This window comes from Gymnodraco acuticeps, unplaced genomic scaffold (assembly GCF_902827175.1).
Source record: "Gymnodraco acuticeps unplaced genomic scaffold, fGymAcu1.1, whole genome shotgun sequence".
Classification (NCBI taxonomy): Eukaryota; Metazoa; Chordata; class Actinopteri; order Perciformes; family Bathydraconidae; genus Gymnodraco; species Gymnodraco acuticeps.
This window is the reverse complement of record NW_022991840.1, coordinates 177,196-195,861: the sequence shown is the minus strand read 5'-3', so window position 1 is coordinate 195,861 and position 18,666 is coordinate 177,196. Positions and strand designations below refer to the sequence as shown.

The 18,666-nt window shown below is 40.6% G+C and overlaps 1 protein-coding gene across 3 annotated transcripts in view; it reads right to left on the bottom strand.

The window, feature by feature from the left end:
• LOC117535395 (alpha-1,6-mannosylglycoprotein 6-beta-N-acetylglucosaminyltransferase B-like) overlaps positions 1 to 18,666 on the bottom strand; it is a 114,511-nt gene that overhangs the window by 71,837 nt on the left and 24,008 nt on the right. For all 3 annotated transcript variants that reach the window (XM_034199843.1, XM_034199841.1, XM_034199842.1), the window contains exons 3-4: positions 7,773 to 7,917; positions 1,967 to 2,076 (exon numbers count right to left, since the gene is read on the bottom strand). In XM_034199843.1, coding sequence (XP_034055734.1) covers positions 1,967 to 2,076; positions 7,773 to 7,917 — 255 coding nt within the window. The remainder of the gene's footprint in view (positions 1 to 1,966; positions 2,077 to 7,772; positions 7,918 to 18,666) is intronic.

The window sequence follows — 18,666 nt, the reverse complement described above, 5'->3', positions numbered from 1 at the left end:
CTTTTAATTTCTTAATTGAATTCTAATTTGTATTTGTTATATTATTTTTCCATTAACTATGGTATTTTATCTTATTTTATTTATCCTTCCTTCTCTTTGTCAAGCACTATGAAAGGTGCAATACAAATAATATATAATAAGTTATTATGTAGAAATTCTGTCAATATATCAGATTTAACGTATGGTTGAATGTTGCATTACAACAACCAGCTCCATACTGTATATTGTTAAATACATAGAATTAATGACAGCCTTGGACCTCCATGGCTTGTATTGATCAAACAGGCCTTTACGGTGCCTCCCTTTGGCATTTGGTCTGTTTTCGTTTCACATTACAGCTCGATGCAGGCTTTGGGATGAACAGAGTCAAATTAGAGAGTAGAGCTAGCTAACAAGCTCCTGTAAAAGCTTGTCATCCCCGGCTGAACGGCCAAGTCTTTGTTCCCACCCACTCACTGGATTTACTATAGATAGATTGCATTAGTATGATTCATAAAAAGGACAATCTCCCCCTCTTATTTGCTCCCTAATCCTCTATCCTTCTTCCGTCTCATTGCGATGTTCTCTCTCTATCTTTCCTTTTAGTCTCTGCGTCTCCTCTCCTTCCGTTTCCCTCGTTTCTACTCCTTGAAGCCCGGCACTAGTGAGGCTAATTAAAGGGGAAGTTGAAGCTGCTCTGCCAGCCTCCTGCCAAGCATCGAAGAGCACAAACAGGGACAAATAATTGCCAGCCATTCTGTCTGATTACCACGATAACAACAGATGTCTCACGATGAAAAACGCTATTGCATGCCGCTGTCAAAACATAGCCAGGTTCAGATCCGCCTAACTTAAATGATAGCAGACATCATGACAACAGACACATTATCTGATACATTTTAATGAGACAGTGAGGGCAATAGTCATAAAGTTCAATGTAGCGGGAAACAGGAGGGGAATTGAATTGTGAATTAAACTCGCTGTCGGATTCCTATTCTGTGCCCAATAAAGAAATTGGGAGTGAAGGCTAATAAAGAAAGCTGACAGGCCCAGATCCCATTAACTAGGCCGTAATTCGTCATCATGATTTAAGCGTCCTGTAGTCGTGTGGTTATGATAGGGCAGCAGCGATGGAGCACTGGAGCTCCTACAGCCTGACACACACAGTAGCTTGCTATTCGAAGGGCTAATGTGCTGTGAATAATATCTGTCATGTTCTATAATCAACCAGCAAGAACACATAGATGGTGCATTCAAGTGCAGACTGGATCCAGGCTTGACAGTCAGGCTTATGTGGGCAGCAGGGAAAAGTGCAGATTGAATGGATTTGAAATAGACAGTGGGGGATTCATCTTTTTTTCCTTTATTTAAAATTAGTATTCTACTATTTCAACAATTAGACAGTTTAAACATCCTAAAAACAAACAGAATTAGTAGAAGCGGGAGGGCAGAAAGCATCGTTCATACAGAGGTAGCCCTCCTGTTAGTCATCCAGCTGCAGGGTAAAGAAGAAAAAGATAATTCCGTAATTAAATACTCACACAGACAACCACAATTATATATATATATATATGTATGTATATATAGAATTGTCATACATATATATATATATATATATATATATATATATATATATATATATATATATATCACATATATACCCATTTCCAGGGTGAAAATAAAAATAATAAAGTAAAACAAATAAAAAATAAAAATTCCTACAGGTCCATGTTCAGATAACAAGACAGCTTCATTTATCATCGTATTTTTAGATAAACTATGATAATTAAGATAGTTATGATAATAGTCATTATAATTATTATCATTATATCCTTTTTTAATCTATTTTGAAGTTAATCCAAAGACACAATGACCAAAACAGACCAAACAGCAGTAGGTATACGCATGTTTTGGTTAGTTAGAGTAGTCTGCTAAACATTTTTTTTTACAAGATTCCTCTTGTTGAGGTGTGTTTTTTTAATCGTACCTTTGTTTCCGGCCATGCTGCGCTGTAGGATCTGCTCCACTCTCCCTGCCATGTCGGACATGTTCTGGGCTATAGCCTGGATCCGCTCCACGAGCCCGACAGGCTGAATCCTGAACAAACAAACACAGAGAATATCCAGCGTCAACCATCTTGTAATAGGGCTGCTCAATTAATCGTATTTTAATCGCAATTACGATTATGGCTTGCAACGATTACGAAAACAACGTAATCGAAATAAAACGATTTTTTTTTTTGGATAATCGTTTTTAATAATCGTGATATCAATTATTGATCCAAATAATCGAGATTATGATTTTTGCCATAATCGAGCAGCCCTATCTTGTAATGTCCTAAATTCTCTTCAAACTGCAATCAGGCGGCTTCGAAAGAAAGAGGACACTATAATTATTTGTCTTTCAATCCAGCTGTATTTGTTGTTTTTGCACACTTCAGAGTGAGCATGAAGAAGTGGAAGAAATGCTAATTCCCCTGAAGTTGAGGCGTGAAATCGAAAAGACGCTTTTAAAAACACTGACAGATCATTTATTTGTTAAGATAAGGAAAGTTACTCTGCATATTAAAGCAGGTCTCCTGAGGGAAATGAAAACAAAAGACAATTAGGTGGTTTGCAAAATGCGTTTCACTGCACTTGACCTTTGCGGCCTGAAAGCTGCTGGATAAACAATCAGGAATATTTACAACGGAGAAGGAGATACGGGGGGAAAATAGATTATAAAGAGACGACGTCTAATGAAAACAGAGCACCAGCATATTATCTCAAAATGTGTTCAGCCCAGGAACTCAGTGTTGGTTAAAGTGTTATTTTACCCCAGCTAAAGGTTATCAAAATATATTTCAACACCTTATACTTCAAGATCTGCTCTACAAGGTCCAAACATCAGAGAAGAAGAGAGGAGGAGATGGGACGTGTCAGCAAATGTTATCTCTCTGTGAAACAAAGCTTATCTTTGATGCTAGGAATGCACAGCAACTACCTACATTAATGGTTCATGGATTCAGTCAATTAATGATGTAACCTTCTTAAGAAACATCTCAGAGAAATAAAATACAACTCCTATACAGTACGTGTCCAACAAAAGGTGTTTAAAAGTCAGATCCCCTTGTCAGATATCTACTGCACGTACAGAGAACTCTTAATGAAGCTAGTGCCAAAAGCCAAACGCCCCATTTTCATTACCAATTCATCTACAGATTATTTTGTCACTTATGAGTTGTTTGGTCTATAAAGTGTCAGCAAATAGTGAAATATATTCCATTATTAACTTTACTGTATCAGTAGAGTTTAAGAAAAAGGTTCACATTTGAATAAACAGTAGTTTTTTGCTTTTAATATCAGTTTATATTTAACTTTTCTGCTCATCTTAAAATACATGTATGTACTAATCTTTGGAGCTCTAGCCACTAACAATACACACTAACAATCGTTTTAATTATCATTCAAAAAAAATCATCCTGCCCCATGTTGCTTAGGAGTGCTAGAAGTTTTCAATTAACATTGCTTGATAAATTATTTAGTAAATGGTTCAATACTGCAGAGAGTATTCTGGACAAGAAAAATACTTTATGTCTGGGTTACTGGTGGATCTCATTAAACTTGTTCTTACACGACTTAACACACATTCAGACCTTCTGCTTAACATCTGACTTTCTGCAGCTGAAGAAAAAAGAGAATTTTAACGTCAACCTTTTGCACATGGCTTTAACGATGACGATAATACACCAAAAGGCATTCTGTAGATGGAAGTACTGCATCATTGCCCTGTTCTACATGAAGAAGAAAAAACCACATAAATGAATTATTTGAATGAGCTTTCTTGTTATCTCGTAGTATTTCTGGGATTTACATTGCTCATTAAAGGTCTCTGAACATGGAAACTCGTGAAACTAACACAAACTAATGGAACCAACGCCGCTCTACAAATTGCACCCTTGGGAACAAATAAAGTCTTCTACTGTCTAAGGTGGAAAGCTTTCTACTGTGAAAGTCCAAAGGAACAGTGGTTTGGAGCCAGATCGAGCACTAAAACACTGCTTACTTCGGGGCTGCGTGTGTGTGTGTGTGTGTGTGTGTGTGTGTGTGTGTGTGTGTGTGTGTGTGTGTATGTGTATGTGTGTGTGTCACACACACACAAAAAGCAATCTCACTGTGCTTATATGCATAGCTTATTTAAAATCCCCAAATTTCATTTTTCCATATGGTTCCCAGGAGGCAAGTGGTAGCCAAACCTTCTCTTTTATACTTTACACAAGCAGGTCAGCTCAAATTAATTGCCAATTATACAGACACACTGACATACATTACACTAAAGTGTACACACACACACACACACACACACACACACACACACACACACACACACACACACACACACACACACACACACACACACACACACACACACACACACACACACACACACACACACACACACACACACACACACACACACACACACACACACACACACACACACACACACACACACACACACACACACACACACACACACACACACACACACACACACACACACACACACACACACACACACACACACACACACACACACACACACACACACACACACACACACACACACACACACACCACACACACACACACACACACACACACACACACACACACACACACACACACACACACACACACACACACACACACACACACACACACACACACACAGAAGCTTTCACTTGTGTAGACAGACATTTATGGTCTCACTCTGAACCCCCCATATTTTCACTGCAGGGACTCTGACCCTATCAGCTGTTGAGGAGCAGGAGGACAACCCAATTACTTTTTTAACGATACACCAGTTGTGCAGAGTTTTTCCTGGCTTAAGATCTCACACTAACCTCCAGGGTCAACCTCTGACCTTGAGTCATGCAGAGTTTGTTAATCATCTGAGTGAGATAAAATATAAAGCCAAGATGTATCAGAATGGTTTTAAATGATAAGCAAGTTTTAAAACCATTTGGCCTTTGTGACTGTAACATTTTCTAGTTTAGTCCCTGAGAGGCCAATTAAATGATTGTTAAAACTATATGACAGAGGGTTTATCCACAGAGCTCATTGTTGAGAAAAATACAAATGTTCTGTGCTATATAAAAGTGCATTTAAAAAGAAAATGTATGCAGTATTTTGGCTAGTGGACCATACATAACTCCCACAAGGCTTTTAAAACTGCAGGTCAGGTGAGGCGTCACACATTTTCTGTCATTGTCCATCATTTGCTGTCAGACGCAGTGGCACAGTAGCAAGACATATTGTACATTTATAATATTACTACAATACCCTTTTTTTTATTAGGGCTTTCAAATTACCGATATAGAAAATTCCTCTAATGCCACAGATTTTTCTGACAGGCGAACCTGGCACCCTATGATTACGACCCACGCCATCGTTTTGGAAATCAGAAAGCAATGAAGAAGTAACATTGTAAATTTTATATGCATTTACTGTCGATGTGAATGGAGTTAGCTCCGGATCCAAAGGCACACCAGGCTGGATAGTTTGCAACAGAGATGCAAAGACAACTCCACACTCAACAAACTCTCAACAGCAATAGCTACATTGGTGGCTACAGCTTGCAGGCCAATTCACTTGAATTTGTCTTTTATGGATTTTTAGTAAGCATATTCGTCCACTCCCATGTTGATGAGAGTATCAAAAATCCTTTCAAGTACTTTAAGAAAATATACAAAAATTGGTCCAATTAATTTGGGATTATTCACAAGTTAACTTTGGACAGGCATGCAATAATCGCAATTCAATATTTTTCATCTATTGACAGCCTTAGTTTTGACATATATTACCAGAGGTACTAATTGCACATTACTCAGTGAAAGCTCTATTGACTGGCTTTCAAAAACAGATATTTCCCTCACTGTGGGGGGGAGGTGATGTCCAGAGGGAATGAACAGCTGTTACATCCCAACTAGGGGAAGAGGAAAGCAACATACACCAGTTGGAATTGGTAATAATTATAAATGGTTTTAATGTATAACAGGTAGAACAAAATGGAAGGCACGCAGCCTGGAACAAACAAAAGGCCACAAAGGCACCGGTTTAAATAACAAACAAAAGTGGCCACAAGGGTGCAAGTTTAAAGTGGCCACAACCAAACAAAGGGAGGACTCTAATAAGTGAGCCTACTTAAATACAAAGGAATATACATAACTAAACAAAATAACCCTCACTATCGCAGTGGTACAAACTAATGAAAAGGAGGCTGTAAGAAAACACAGCTAAGCTAACTAACTACGATCAACGTAAAGGCTAAGATACTCTGGTCACATCTAATCATATCAACACTACCAAACACAGACCACACAAGTTAGCCACTGCTAATAGATTTATACATGAACGAAGAGCAACTAGCGAGAGGCGTCTGTTCACACAACAGAGCCTCCAGAGTGATCACAGTCCACTGGCTTTGTAGTCGTCTCCAGAAGGTGCACGCTGAATGTGCGCATGGATTGGAGTGCGTCGGGCCGGGGTGCTCCAATCACAATCTTCGGGGCGGACCAGGAGATGGCAGCCAATGACGTGAGGGCAACCGCACAGCTCATTTACATATAACACACACAGCTGAAAACACTCACAGACAGATTAACGAGCAGATAGAAGGCAGAGACCGTAACAACGGCAAAGGCAGAAAACAGGAGCTTCCTCTCCTCAAACCCTGAGCAGGTGCAGGCATATGGAAAGGTCTGTTTCTATGGCGACGGCAGAGCACACACACACATACACACAACTCAAAGTAGGCAGCTTCAACTTGTCCAGCAAGAACCCTGCTCTACCTTATTTATTTCTTATATATATACGCTTCACACGTCTCTTTCATTTTCTCCAGCTACCCTGGGAGCAGGGATGGGGCTCTAACACATATCATCCTCTTCAACACACAGTTTCCGCAGTGTGAGGTGTTTTCTTAACATGGACCTGATCCACTGAGATGCCCCAGGGCTCAATACTTTCCTCACACTGTCTCTCCCGAGTCCTCCTCAGCCGTCATGTTTTTATCTTACCTTTACCCTGCTTATGAAATTCTGCTCTGGCAAACAGCTGGAAAACTGAACAGGATGTTCTGCAGACCACCTCAAGTTTAACCTTGACCGACTTAAAAGCATATTTCCACCACTACTGACAACACTACCTTGACCACATCCTGAACGGGAAGTGCATTTGAATCAGAACATTGAAAATGAAATGTTATAGGAGACAGGGTGGCTGGCAATCTCTTTGATGTGACATACAACCATTCTTAAAACATACATTTATTCATTGCATTTTTTTTTTTTAAAGAGGCTCTATTATGCTCTTTGTAGTGATGATAAAGATCATATCATTTCAAAACTCCTGAATAGCTACAAAAGGCACATTGTGTTCACATTGTTTTATGATCAGTTGTTTAAGGATGAATTTTAAAGCATCACCTTTAACAATTTTGTAGGAATTGTACACAGTGACCCCCTTGAGTAGGGCCTGGGGCGCAATCTGATATTACAGATATTTCATCAACAAAGCACTCCATCCTCACTCCATTACTCTATTTCCCATTTTTGAAAAGTTCTCTTTTGGCAACGGTGAGATGAATTATTGATTGTGATATAAATAAAAGCTGGAGAGCAGTCTACTGCAATTTCCTAATGTTTGTGCAGCACTCCTCAGAAACGTTCAGGTAACCGTCAACTCTACTGGCAGCAGGAAACAAAAACACAACAGGAAACAAAAGAGGCTTTAGAAAGGGAGACGCTGTACCTGTCCAGGGCCGAGCTGAGCTCATCCAGCCGGTGGGCGTCTGTGGAGTTGCCCACTTTAGACAGAGCATCCATCCTCTTCATAATGACCTCCAGCATGTCACTGATCTTCCTCAGCACACCGCGAGACTCTTGCCCACCGAGCACTGAAAAACACAAAGACAGACAGTGTGAAACAAATATGGATCAAATAACGATCGGACAAGGTAAGGATAAGGAGAAAGTAAGATACATTGGAAAATATACAGATGACATTTTATAAAACAATATTTTGTGTTACATAATGTAGAAAACAAGGTCACAGGAACCAAACAAACTGCTTTATCTAAAATAGATTGTGTTTTTTTAAGCGTGTCAGGATTTTAAATCACCAATGTAGCACAGACCCCTCATGGTAATATTTTAAAATTCATTTATTTTACTTTCCATTTCAAGGTTTACTCTAAAGCTTCGGTCTAGTTTCTATTTTGTCCTTCGTTAGTAAAACAGCAGCTCGCCAGGAGCCAGCTTTCCAGCAAAACATAGGAACGGGCAAATTAGTCTGACAGTATTGGTTTTGTCTTCCTTCTCGACTCAAATTATTAACGACCTGACAGGCGGTAAACCAGGACGATGGCGTTTAGCGAACACCTAGTCAATTAATGAGCCTGCAGCTACAGACAATGAGGTCAAAGCAGGTCTCCAGACTGCATCGCTCGCGAGGCGAGGTCCCGACCCCGTGATGTTTCTTAGATCCCATTAAGCTCCGCGCTCAATCCAAACGTAATTATTGCAACAGCTCAAAATAACATGTGATTCCATGTGCGCCTAAGAAAACACTATTCTCAGCAGCAAAGAGTTGTTTTTGATTCAAATAAATCCAACAATCATGACGAATAATGCCACATTTGGGACTTGGGAGTGAATTATTTGTGGTTTGAGAGAAACTTACTAAACCCGTAACAGCCTGAGGTTGTTCTTGGAGACTGTGAGTAGAAAATACAGCCTCACCCCTCTGTGTTCCTTCATCAATTGCATTAGGCTTTAGAAACTGCAATGTGTGCAGACTCACTTCTCCTGTCAGGGTTCATTTATCACTTCCCAAGCAAGAGTCACCTTTCTCTGAAAATAAATTGTATTACATCACCAGTAAATAAAATAAGAACCACCCACTAACATTGGTCTGTGCGCATGTGTGTAGATACTGTGTATGTATGTGTGTTGTGGAGGTCTGAAAAAAGGAAGAGAAATGCTCGGCATCAGAAACATGCAGCATTCAAAGTCCTGAATCTCTTCCCTTTATTGCTTGTAAGCCTACATATTCTCTTCTATTGTTTAGCAATGGTAAAGTCATTTCTAGAATATCTTCATTTAAAACGGCCTTAAGACGTCTGGCTTTGAATAATTCAGCACTTAGGCAACTTTTTTTCCATCCACAGACAGACATAATAAATTATTCCCATTCAGATTCAAGGCTTTAGAGCAGCCGTAAAACAATGCATTTAAAAAAAGAATGACACAGGATAGGAAAATAGATGAGATTTAGGAAGGAGTAAAGCACTGCAGGGTATTACTAGAAACCGTGTTACGGATACTGTGTTAAATTGGGCCTGGGGTTTAAAGTGGGGGAATGGTTGCTTCCCCACTACGACACAATCATCTTTAAATTAAGCATTTATGTTTAAACTTCATACCTGCAATGCCAAATCAGGCCAGTGGCATCAAGCAGGGGTTCAAAGATGCCCTATGTTCAGACCACGCCCCTCTTCCAACTCAACTTTTATTTTTATTTCAGTCAAACACGTCTGAAACGCCTCCAATGGACTCCTTTGTTTAGTTCCCTAACATCGTCAGGGATAGACGTTACTATGTTACACTCGGGCATCTATTGGCTAGCGCTTCAACACAATGTACCTAATAGGCTAAGGGGTGAGACATCTCTAAGCGGTTGACCAACCACAACAGAGCCGGCTAACCAATCAGAGCAGACATGTCTCTGGTTTCAGACAGAGGGTGAAAAGAGGTGCAGTATGAGAAAAATAAAGACATTTTTGAACATTAAAGCAGGTAAACCTGTCACAGTAGGGCCACCAAATACAAATATGAAACCAGAACATTTGCATAATGGGCCCCTTAAAGCAATGTTGGGCTATTTCAGATAATGTCCGAACAATATCAACAATTATTTTCACTGGATATGATGACCGGAGAGATGTAAATTAGTCGGACTTGAAAGACTCACACACACAGACTCACAAGGTGAAACATTTTCGATTACCAGCGTCGCTGTTTAAAGCTGGAATATGTCCATGCACAGACAAACTGATCATTGCTGCCTATAACTTTTCTGACACCTGTTGCATGTAACAGTATGACCAAAGTTTTACTGTTATTTTCCCATTATTCTCTACATCTATTTCTGTGGACACTGGCTTTTGCTAAACTCAGAGGATCTTATATCTGCTCTGGTGTTCATGCTGTACTAAATCTAAAGCCTCTGGGTTAAAGTGTGGGAAGACCTTCTTCTCAGTAATGCTTCTTGCAAACATTGCACTCATAAATCCCCATTACGGAGACCCAGCTCCCTTCCTACACAGTTTGTTTATAAAACCGAGCCTTATATATGTTTGCAATCAACTGTTCATCAGACGGCTTTTCGCTCTGGCTTTGTGCTGCCTCTTGGGAAACATTGGCTAATGTGGTTTCCCCGATGCACAGTGCGGATGGTAGACAGTGTAGCAGCGGGACCTGATGGTCTATGTGCTAATGTACAGCCTCCTCTGTGTCATTCCTCATCCCTCAGCCCCTAATAAAGGGTCGATTTAGCAGCAGCTAATCTCCGTTAACGACTCAATTTCGGAAGTGCCACATCACAATCAATACTATGAACAAATTCCAATTAGATAGCCATTTGTACTGTAGCCTGCTGTGTGTACTGTGAAACACTGGACAACCAATACACAACTGCCTTTTAAGAGACTCACTGGATACATGCATTGTAACACAGAAACACACTTTAAGTCCATGCATTTGTTACTTCAAGGCTGGATTATTGTAACTCCTTATTATCAGGGTGTACCAAGAAGTCAGTCAAGTCGCTTCAGCTGATTCAAAATGCTGCAGCTCGTGTACAGCAGAGTTAGGAAAAGGGACCACATTACTCCTGTTCTGGCTGCCTTACACTGGCTCCCTATAGAACACAGGATAGAATTTAAAATTCTTCTTCTCGCCTACAAAGCCCTTAATGGGCAGGCGCCATCTTACCTTAAAGAACTCATTATACCCTACTGTCCTACTAGGGCATTGCGTTCCAAGAATGCAGGGTTGTTGGTTGTTCCTAGAGTCTCTAAAAGTACAATGGGAGCCAGAGCCTTTTCTTATCAAGCTCCACATTTGTGGAATCAGCTTCCAGTTTGTGTTCGGGCGGCAGACACCCTATCCGTTTTTAAGAGTGCGCTTAAGACCTTCCTTTTTGATAAAGCTTATAGTTAGGGCTGATTAGATTCAGCCCCTAGTTTTGCTGATATAGGCTTAGTTTGTCGGGGGACATCTTACTTCTTCCTTCTCTCTGTCTATACCTGTGTACTCTCATGTTCCGAATAACCCAGCTTCCCCAAATTTCTTTCTTTTTGGTGTCTATATACGCCAGGATCCGGAGTCATGGATGATCCTGCGGTCCTGTGTCCTGGATCGCGAGCCCTGGATCTTGAGTCGTGGCTGTGGTCCTGGATCATAGGTCCTGGATGGATATCCTCGTGGATTCATCTTCCTATTATACACACATGCATTTCCAAACATTTGGACTACCTATGTTGCAAATGTATTATCTTTTCAATTTACACACAGCATCTATTGCACGTCTGTCCGTCCTGGGAGAGGGATCCCTCCTCTGTTGCTCTCCCTGAGGTTTCTCCCATTTTTCCCTTTAAACTGTGGGTTTTCTCTGGAAGTTTTTCCTTGTACGATGTGAGGGTCTAAGGACAGAGGGTGCTGTATTGTCAAACTGATATTCTGTACAAACTGTGAAGACCACTGAGACAAATGTAACATTTGTGATATTGGGCTATATAAATAAACATTGATTGATTGATTGATTGATTGATTGATTGATTGATTGATTGATTGATTGATTGATTGATTGATTGATTGATTGATTGATTGATTGATTGATTGATTGATTGACTTTAACAGGCTGCTAAAATCATAACAGAAGATCGCTGACCAGAATCAAGAGTGTAAATTAATTATGAAAACGGCTGAAAGCGAGATATAATGACCCTCATTCACAATTGTACCTCTTATTTAACACTTATCCCAATGCAGTGCTTCAACCTCACATCAGCCATTTTCCTTTACTACTTTTAGGTTGTTTTTGCTATGTCATGGCCACAGCCTTTTACCACTTTTATTTGTTTTTTCAGACCCTGATATTCCCAATAAGCTGATCCCCACACCATCACACCTGCTCCTACATTTTGGTAGAGTCAATGTCAGGATCCAAAAGCGGAAAGTCCAAACTGAAAAGATGTATCGACACAGTGAAGGCTTACAAGCAGACAGGTAGACAAATCATGAAGCAGGCAAGAGTCTAAACCTAGAAGCCAGTTCTAGCAGGTGAGAACATTCTGAGAGCACTCTGGTAAGCAGGTCAAGAACTGGCCAAAGTCCAGAAACAGGTAACAAGGGAAAACAGGAACAGATCAGGCTCAGGTTCAGGTCCAAATAGCTGGAAAGCAAAAGCATGAGTAACTTTAGCCAACTGGAAGGAATGAGTGGGAAATGGCTGACTGAGTACTTAGCATGTAAAGGTAGTTCTAACTGAAATCGGAACGCTACACACTCTCCCTACCAGGGACAACAACAAAAAGATCTTCACAGAAAAAACCTTTTGTTTTAACCATGGTTTCAAAAAGTTACACCAGTTTTAGTTTTTCCAAAAGGAGGGAATTTGGTCAGGTAGTGAAGGTTCAATCTTTGTGATAATGTGAGCCTTTTTGTCTTGTTATCCTGATGAATTCTAACCTGTTCTGTCTGCTGATCACGCTTTTAAGGCATCACTCTGTTTTACTGAGCCACTGCAGCTAAAGCGTTTTACATGACTGACAGATGAGTGGTTTGTTAAGCTTCAAAGGTTCCCTAGAGAACATCTGCTTGCATACAAGAGTCAAACAGTGACAGGTCAGGGTGCTCGTTATCCGTCTGTCCATCTAGCTTCTGGCGGATTTGACACAACACACAACAGACTTAATTTCTTTCATCACATTCGGTAAGTCCTTCACATGGAGGCTGTGATTTTGATGTTTCAATAGCAACACTTGATTGATTTAAAGAGAGCAGGCACACACAAAATCACAATAATTAAAGAATGGCAGTGCATCTCTCCACCGTGGCACTCGTGCAGTTTGACGATTGTTAATCAGTATCTCAGAAGGAGACTTTCACAACACTGGGATTACTCTACCGGCAACTCACATATTCAGATGTTGTGTGTTATCTGCACAAAGTATGTCTTATAACTTAAGTGGAAGGTGGATAACATTATTTAATTTGTTCAGAAAAAAACCTGAATACCTACTCACTATGAATAACTTCGCATTTGCCTGGCAGCGACACACAACATATACACCTAAGCATCATGGATGCAAAACTGCCAAATGTACAAATTAATAGTGGCAAGAAAAAGCTATTTAGTTCCCGCGCCAAGTATCACCTTCTTTGCAAAAAAGTGAAAGGACCAACTTTGATAGTATCAAAAAAATATCTAGTAAAATTGTAAATCTTGTCGAGGCGCCTTTTTGTTTTCTATAATTGAATTATTTTGTATCCGAGGCAATATTATACACTATCCAGTGAAACTATACAACATCTCAAATAACATTTTATTTGACGATGAGCTCAGAAAGATGGACAGTGTCTATATATTTATTCATATGTTTCTCCTCCCTGTGGATTTATTTATTGAGAGCCACATAAATAAATCCTGTCATCTCTAAAAGCTAAAAGCTGGCTAGCTTTACAGCGAGGGTCATCGGGGGTCAGACTCCTCCATCCCACCAGGATAAATGTATTCTCTCTGCTTTGCACTCACAGTCACACATGTCCTCTCCCTCCTATTTCCCATATTATTCATTACAGAAAAGGCTGATTGAGATAGAGTTTCCCGCTCCTTTTTTGCATGTCAGGAGCTGTCAGATCCAGAGCTATTAGAGTAGAAAACCTCTGTCACTGTGGGAAAAGATCAAATGTCAGCTGTAGAAGGTCTGCTGTATCCTCCAGCCTTATTGCACCTGACAGCTGGGAAAAGTGGAGACTGCAGTAGTTGCACTTTATAAAAAAAAAAAATGTGGAGCATTCTCTGCAGCTTTAATGAAACCTTAATCCGTCTCTTTCTTAGCATCTCACCTTTTCCACAGTATGCACACTAGACTTACAGGTTTAGTTAAAAGCATGGTGCTGCTTTTAATTTAAGGTGGGGTAGGTAAGAATGGAGAAACCAGCTCGAGTGCGCTAGATTTTGAAAATAAACAGCCGGAAAAAATCTGCCACTTCCTCACAGAGCCCCTCCTCCAACACACACGAACGCGCACATGACCAATGAGGGCATGAGATAAGTTTGTGCACAGATGGAAGGCTGACAGGCAGGTAGGCCATCCAGTTACTTTAGCCGGGCCGGCTCAGATGATTGGTCGTGCTTTTTACAGCGCTACGGCTTCCACAGATGACTTTTTTTAATGGATTTTTTGTCAAAGCACTTAAGATATTCATTGCTATCGGGATGTTAACAAAATGGAATATAACAAAAAGTGTATCTCGTGCCGCTTTCCCACCTTTAAACTGCAGCCTTATGTTTATTGATTTTCCACAGCTTTAGAATTTAACTTTGAAACAAGCCCACCTGGAAAAAGTGATGAAAGGCTGACTCAGACACAGAGCTCAGGGTTTGCTAATATTAAAATAAGACAGCCTCTCCTCATTTCACCCACAAACACACAGAAGTGTCACGGGAGTTCAATTGTATTCTCTTTAATTCTCACTGCTTATATTTGGCAGAACCATAAAAATATGATGATGATTTGCATAAACATATTTCCTGTTTTCAGAAATTCATGCATGAATGCAAAATAAGCAACAAGAATATGAAATGCTACCTCAACCGAGGCTGAAAGTGAACTTCCTGACCCAGTTGGCAGCTCATAGTTGGCAACAACACATATGCTCTAAAACAGGCTGAAATCAACCAGCATAACATGTGCGCAGAATCAGAATCAAAAACGGGTTTATTGCCGGGTAGGTTCACCCGTACGAGGAATTGACTTGACAAAGATAAAACTGAGGTAATGGTTTTTGGAGCCAAGGCAGAACGTATAAAAGTTAGCGCTGAGCTTCAGTGTGCAATGTTCAAAACAACAGATAAAGCCAGAAATCTAGGTGTAGTCATGGACTCTGACCTGAGTTTCAACAGTCACATTAAAACAGTTACTAAATCAGCCTACTATCACCTAAAGAACATATCTAGGATTAAAAGACTGATGTCACAGCAGGATTTGGAAAAACTTGTCCATGCTTTTATCTTCAGTAGACTCGACTACTGCAATGGTGTCTTCACAGGTCTCACTAAAAAATCTATTAGGAAGCTGCAGCTGATTCAGAACGCTGCTGCTCGAGTCCTCACTAACACTAAGAAAGTGGATCACATCACTCCTGTTCTGAAGTCTTTACACTGGCTTCCTGTGTGTCAAAGAATAGATTTCAAAATACTGCTGCTGGTTTATAAAGCACTGAATGGTTTAGGCCCAAAATACATTTCTGACCTCCTGCTAAATTATGAACCATCCAGATCTCTGAGGTCTTCAGGGACTGGTCAGCTTTCTGTCCCCAGAGTCAGAACTAAACATGGAGAAGCAGCGTTCAGTTATTATGCTCCAAATATCTGGAACAAACTCCCAGAAACCTGCAGGTCCGCTGCAACTCTGACTACTTTTAAATCCAGGCTGAAGACTTTTCTTTTTGTCGCTGCTTTTAATTGAACTATTCATATCTTAAACTGCACTGAAACTTTTATCCATGTATTTTTTCTTTTACTGTTTATTTTATTAGCTTTTCTTTTTAATGACTGATTTTAAATGCCATTTTCTTAATATCTTTCATTTTTTGTAAAGCACTTTGAATTGCCTTGTGTTGAAAAGTGCTATATAAATAAACTTGCCTTGCCTTGCCTTGCCTTGCCTTGCCTTGATGTCATGGTGCATACAAAAAAATATAAAACAAAACATTTAAAAAAGTACACAGATAGCGAACTATATTAAGAACACTGTAATACAAATATAGTAAGATAGCAATAAAATAAAGCAGTAATGCCAAGTTTAAAACAATTGCTAATAGTTTGACTGATATTGCAATTGTATGATTCACTTCATTTTTTAAATGTTATTCGCATTATCATTACAAAATATACATAGAAATAATCAAAGTTAAAGTCATGATCATGGTCCTTATCCCGGCAGTACAAGCTTAAAAAATAAAAAATAAATCTTTGAAAAAATGACCCTTTTCTTCTGGCTTGGGAACTGAAGGGTTGCTGGTTCAAGCCCTGATCGGACCAAACAATACAGACTGGTAGCTGGAGAGGAGCCAGCTCACCTCCGCGTACTACCGAGGTGTCCTTGAGCAAGGCACCGGCCAACCTGGCAACCTCTTAGCTCTGGCAACTCTCTATAAAAATGCATGTCTTCGTGAATATGTAGGTTAGGTCTGAAATGTAGTGTGTGTGTGTGTGTGTGTGTGTGTGTGTGTGTGTGTGTGTGTGTGTGTGTGTGTGTGTGTGTGTGTGTGTGTGTGTGTGTGTGTGTGTGTGTGTGTGTGTGTGTGTGTGTGTGTTTCACATTTTGCACTTTTCTCACTTATATTACGATTTCAATAAACAATGTAATTAACTGTGCAGGCCTAGTGCACATAAAAGCTAATGTTATACAACAACAGAGCACTAGGTGTTAGAACATTGTGAATGATTTGCCGTTGCCTGTATATTAAGTACTGTGAAAATGAGTCTGCCTGTACTGCATCCCCACATGCATGAACACACATCATGGCCACAGAAAGATAAAAGGTAATAACGTTGCAGCAGCTAATTTACAGAAAGTATCAAAACTGTATTACATCCGACTGCTTCCCCAGGAGATAATTGAACCAACCGGGGTCCACACCAACACTTCTACACACACAATTAAATCAACTCCAACTGTTATTTGACAAAAGACTAATTAGCAAGCAGCAGATGTGACACCAAACATCATAATAGAATCATTTCTAAAATGCCTCTATAAATGTCAAACACGAGCAACAAGCAAAGTACAATGTTGTAGATCAGGTTCAGCCTAAATACCTGTCAAATGTGGCTCGAAATAAAAGAAGCTGAGTGTTACAAAGCCGTAACAATCTGGTAATTGCCTTTCTTGGCAAAAACAACAATCACTGTTGTTGTAACTGCCTCACACTCCAAGAGAAAATCACTGCTCTTTCCACCGAATGACAGCGGCTTGTGAAAGAGTTCACATTCATCCTTAATTCAAACCCCTTTTTGTCAAACACAGAGCCAGGCAGTCTCATGCTTGGCGGTTCGTCTTAACTAGCGGTAAAGTTGCATCAGAAGCAAAGGTCAGTTTGTTTCATTCCTATTATCTACACACGCTGCGGGAAGGCACTTCCATTTCAAGCAGATTATTTATCCCATTTCTCATTCTAACAAAAGTACAGAGGTTCGATAGACCTGCAAACGCCACACCCTACAAGAGTGATGTCAGGAAAGATTCATTTTCATGCATCACATATCGAGGACTGCTGAGCCGTGAAATACAAAAAAAACTTCTGTCAGGGTCTTGAAAGGATCTCAGTGAAGAGGATCCTGAACACGGCGCTCCTTCCACACCTGATGCTCTGCTACGTGATTCGCTGATGAATCAAAAGTTTGTGGAAAAGACGTGTTTTTCTTTACATTTAATCCTGCAGAGTTGGCACTACTGCACTTAAGAAAAAGTTACTTTACTTCTGATTTACTTTGTTTGTGCTAGTTTGTTGTGTGGGAACACAAAGAAGAACTGTTTTCTTTTTGTTGCTTTGGTTCGAGCAAGATTTGTATCCTAATTGAAGGAGTGCTACAAAAACTATGATAATTAAGCAGCGATAAACGGGATCCCTGCAGCGCAGCACTGAATCATCGTCACTAACCAATCCGTAACATTAACCTGATGTGTTCTGTGCATATGCACAAATAAGCTACTTCTGTTCATGCCACCTGTTCTCAGCAGGAAACCGATTGACTGTCCACTCCAAGTAGGGAATGAGTCCTTACCCCAAGTGAAGGAGTTCAAGTATCTCGAGTGAGGGAACAATGGAGCGTGAGATGGGCCGGAGAATCAGAGCAGCGGGAGCGGTACTGCAGTCGCTTTACCGCACCGTTGTGACGAAAAGAGAGCTGAGCCAGAAGGCAAAGCTCTCTGTCTACCGGGCCATTTTCGTTCCTACCCTCACCTATGGTCATGAAGGGTCATGACCGAAAGAACGAGATCGCGGATACAAGCGGTCGAGATGGGTTTTCTCCGCAGGGTGGCTGGTGTCTCCCTTAGGGATAAGGTGAGAAGTTCAGTCATCCGGGATGGACTCGGAGTTGAGCCGCTCCTCCTTCGCGTCGAAAGGAGCCAGTTGAGGTGGTTCGGGCACCTAGTTAGGATGCCACCTGGGCGCCTCCCTAGGGAGGTGTTCCAGGCACGTCCAGCTGGGAAGAGACCAAGGGGTAGACCTAGGACCAGGTGGAGGGATTATATCTCTTCGCTGGCCTGGGAGCGCCTTGGGATCCCCCAGTCAGAGCTGGTTGATGTCGCCAGGGAAAAGAAAGTTTGGGTCTCTCTGCTGGAACTGCT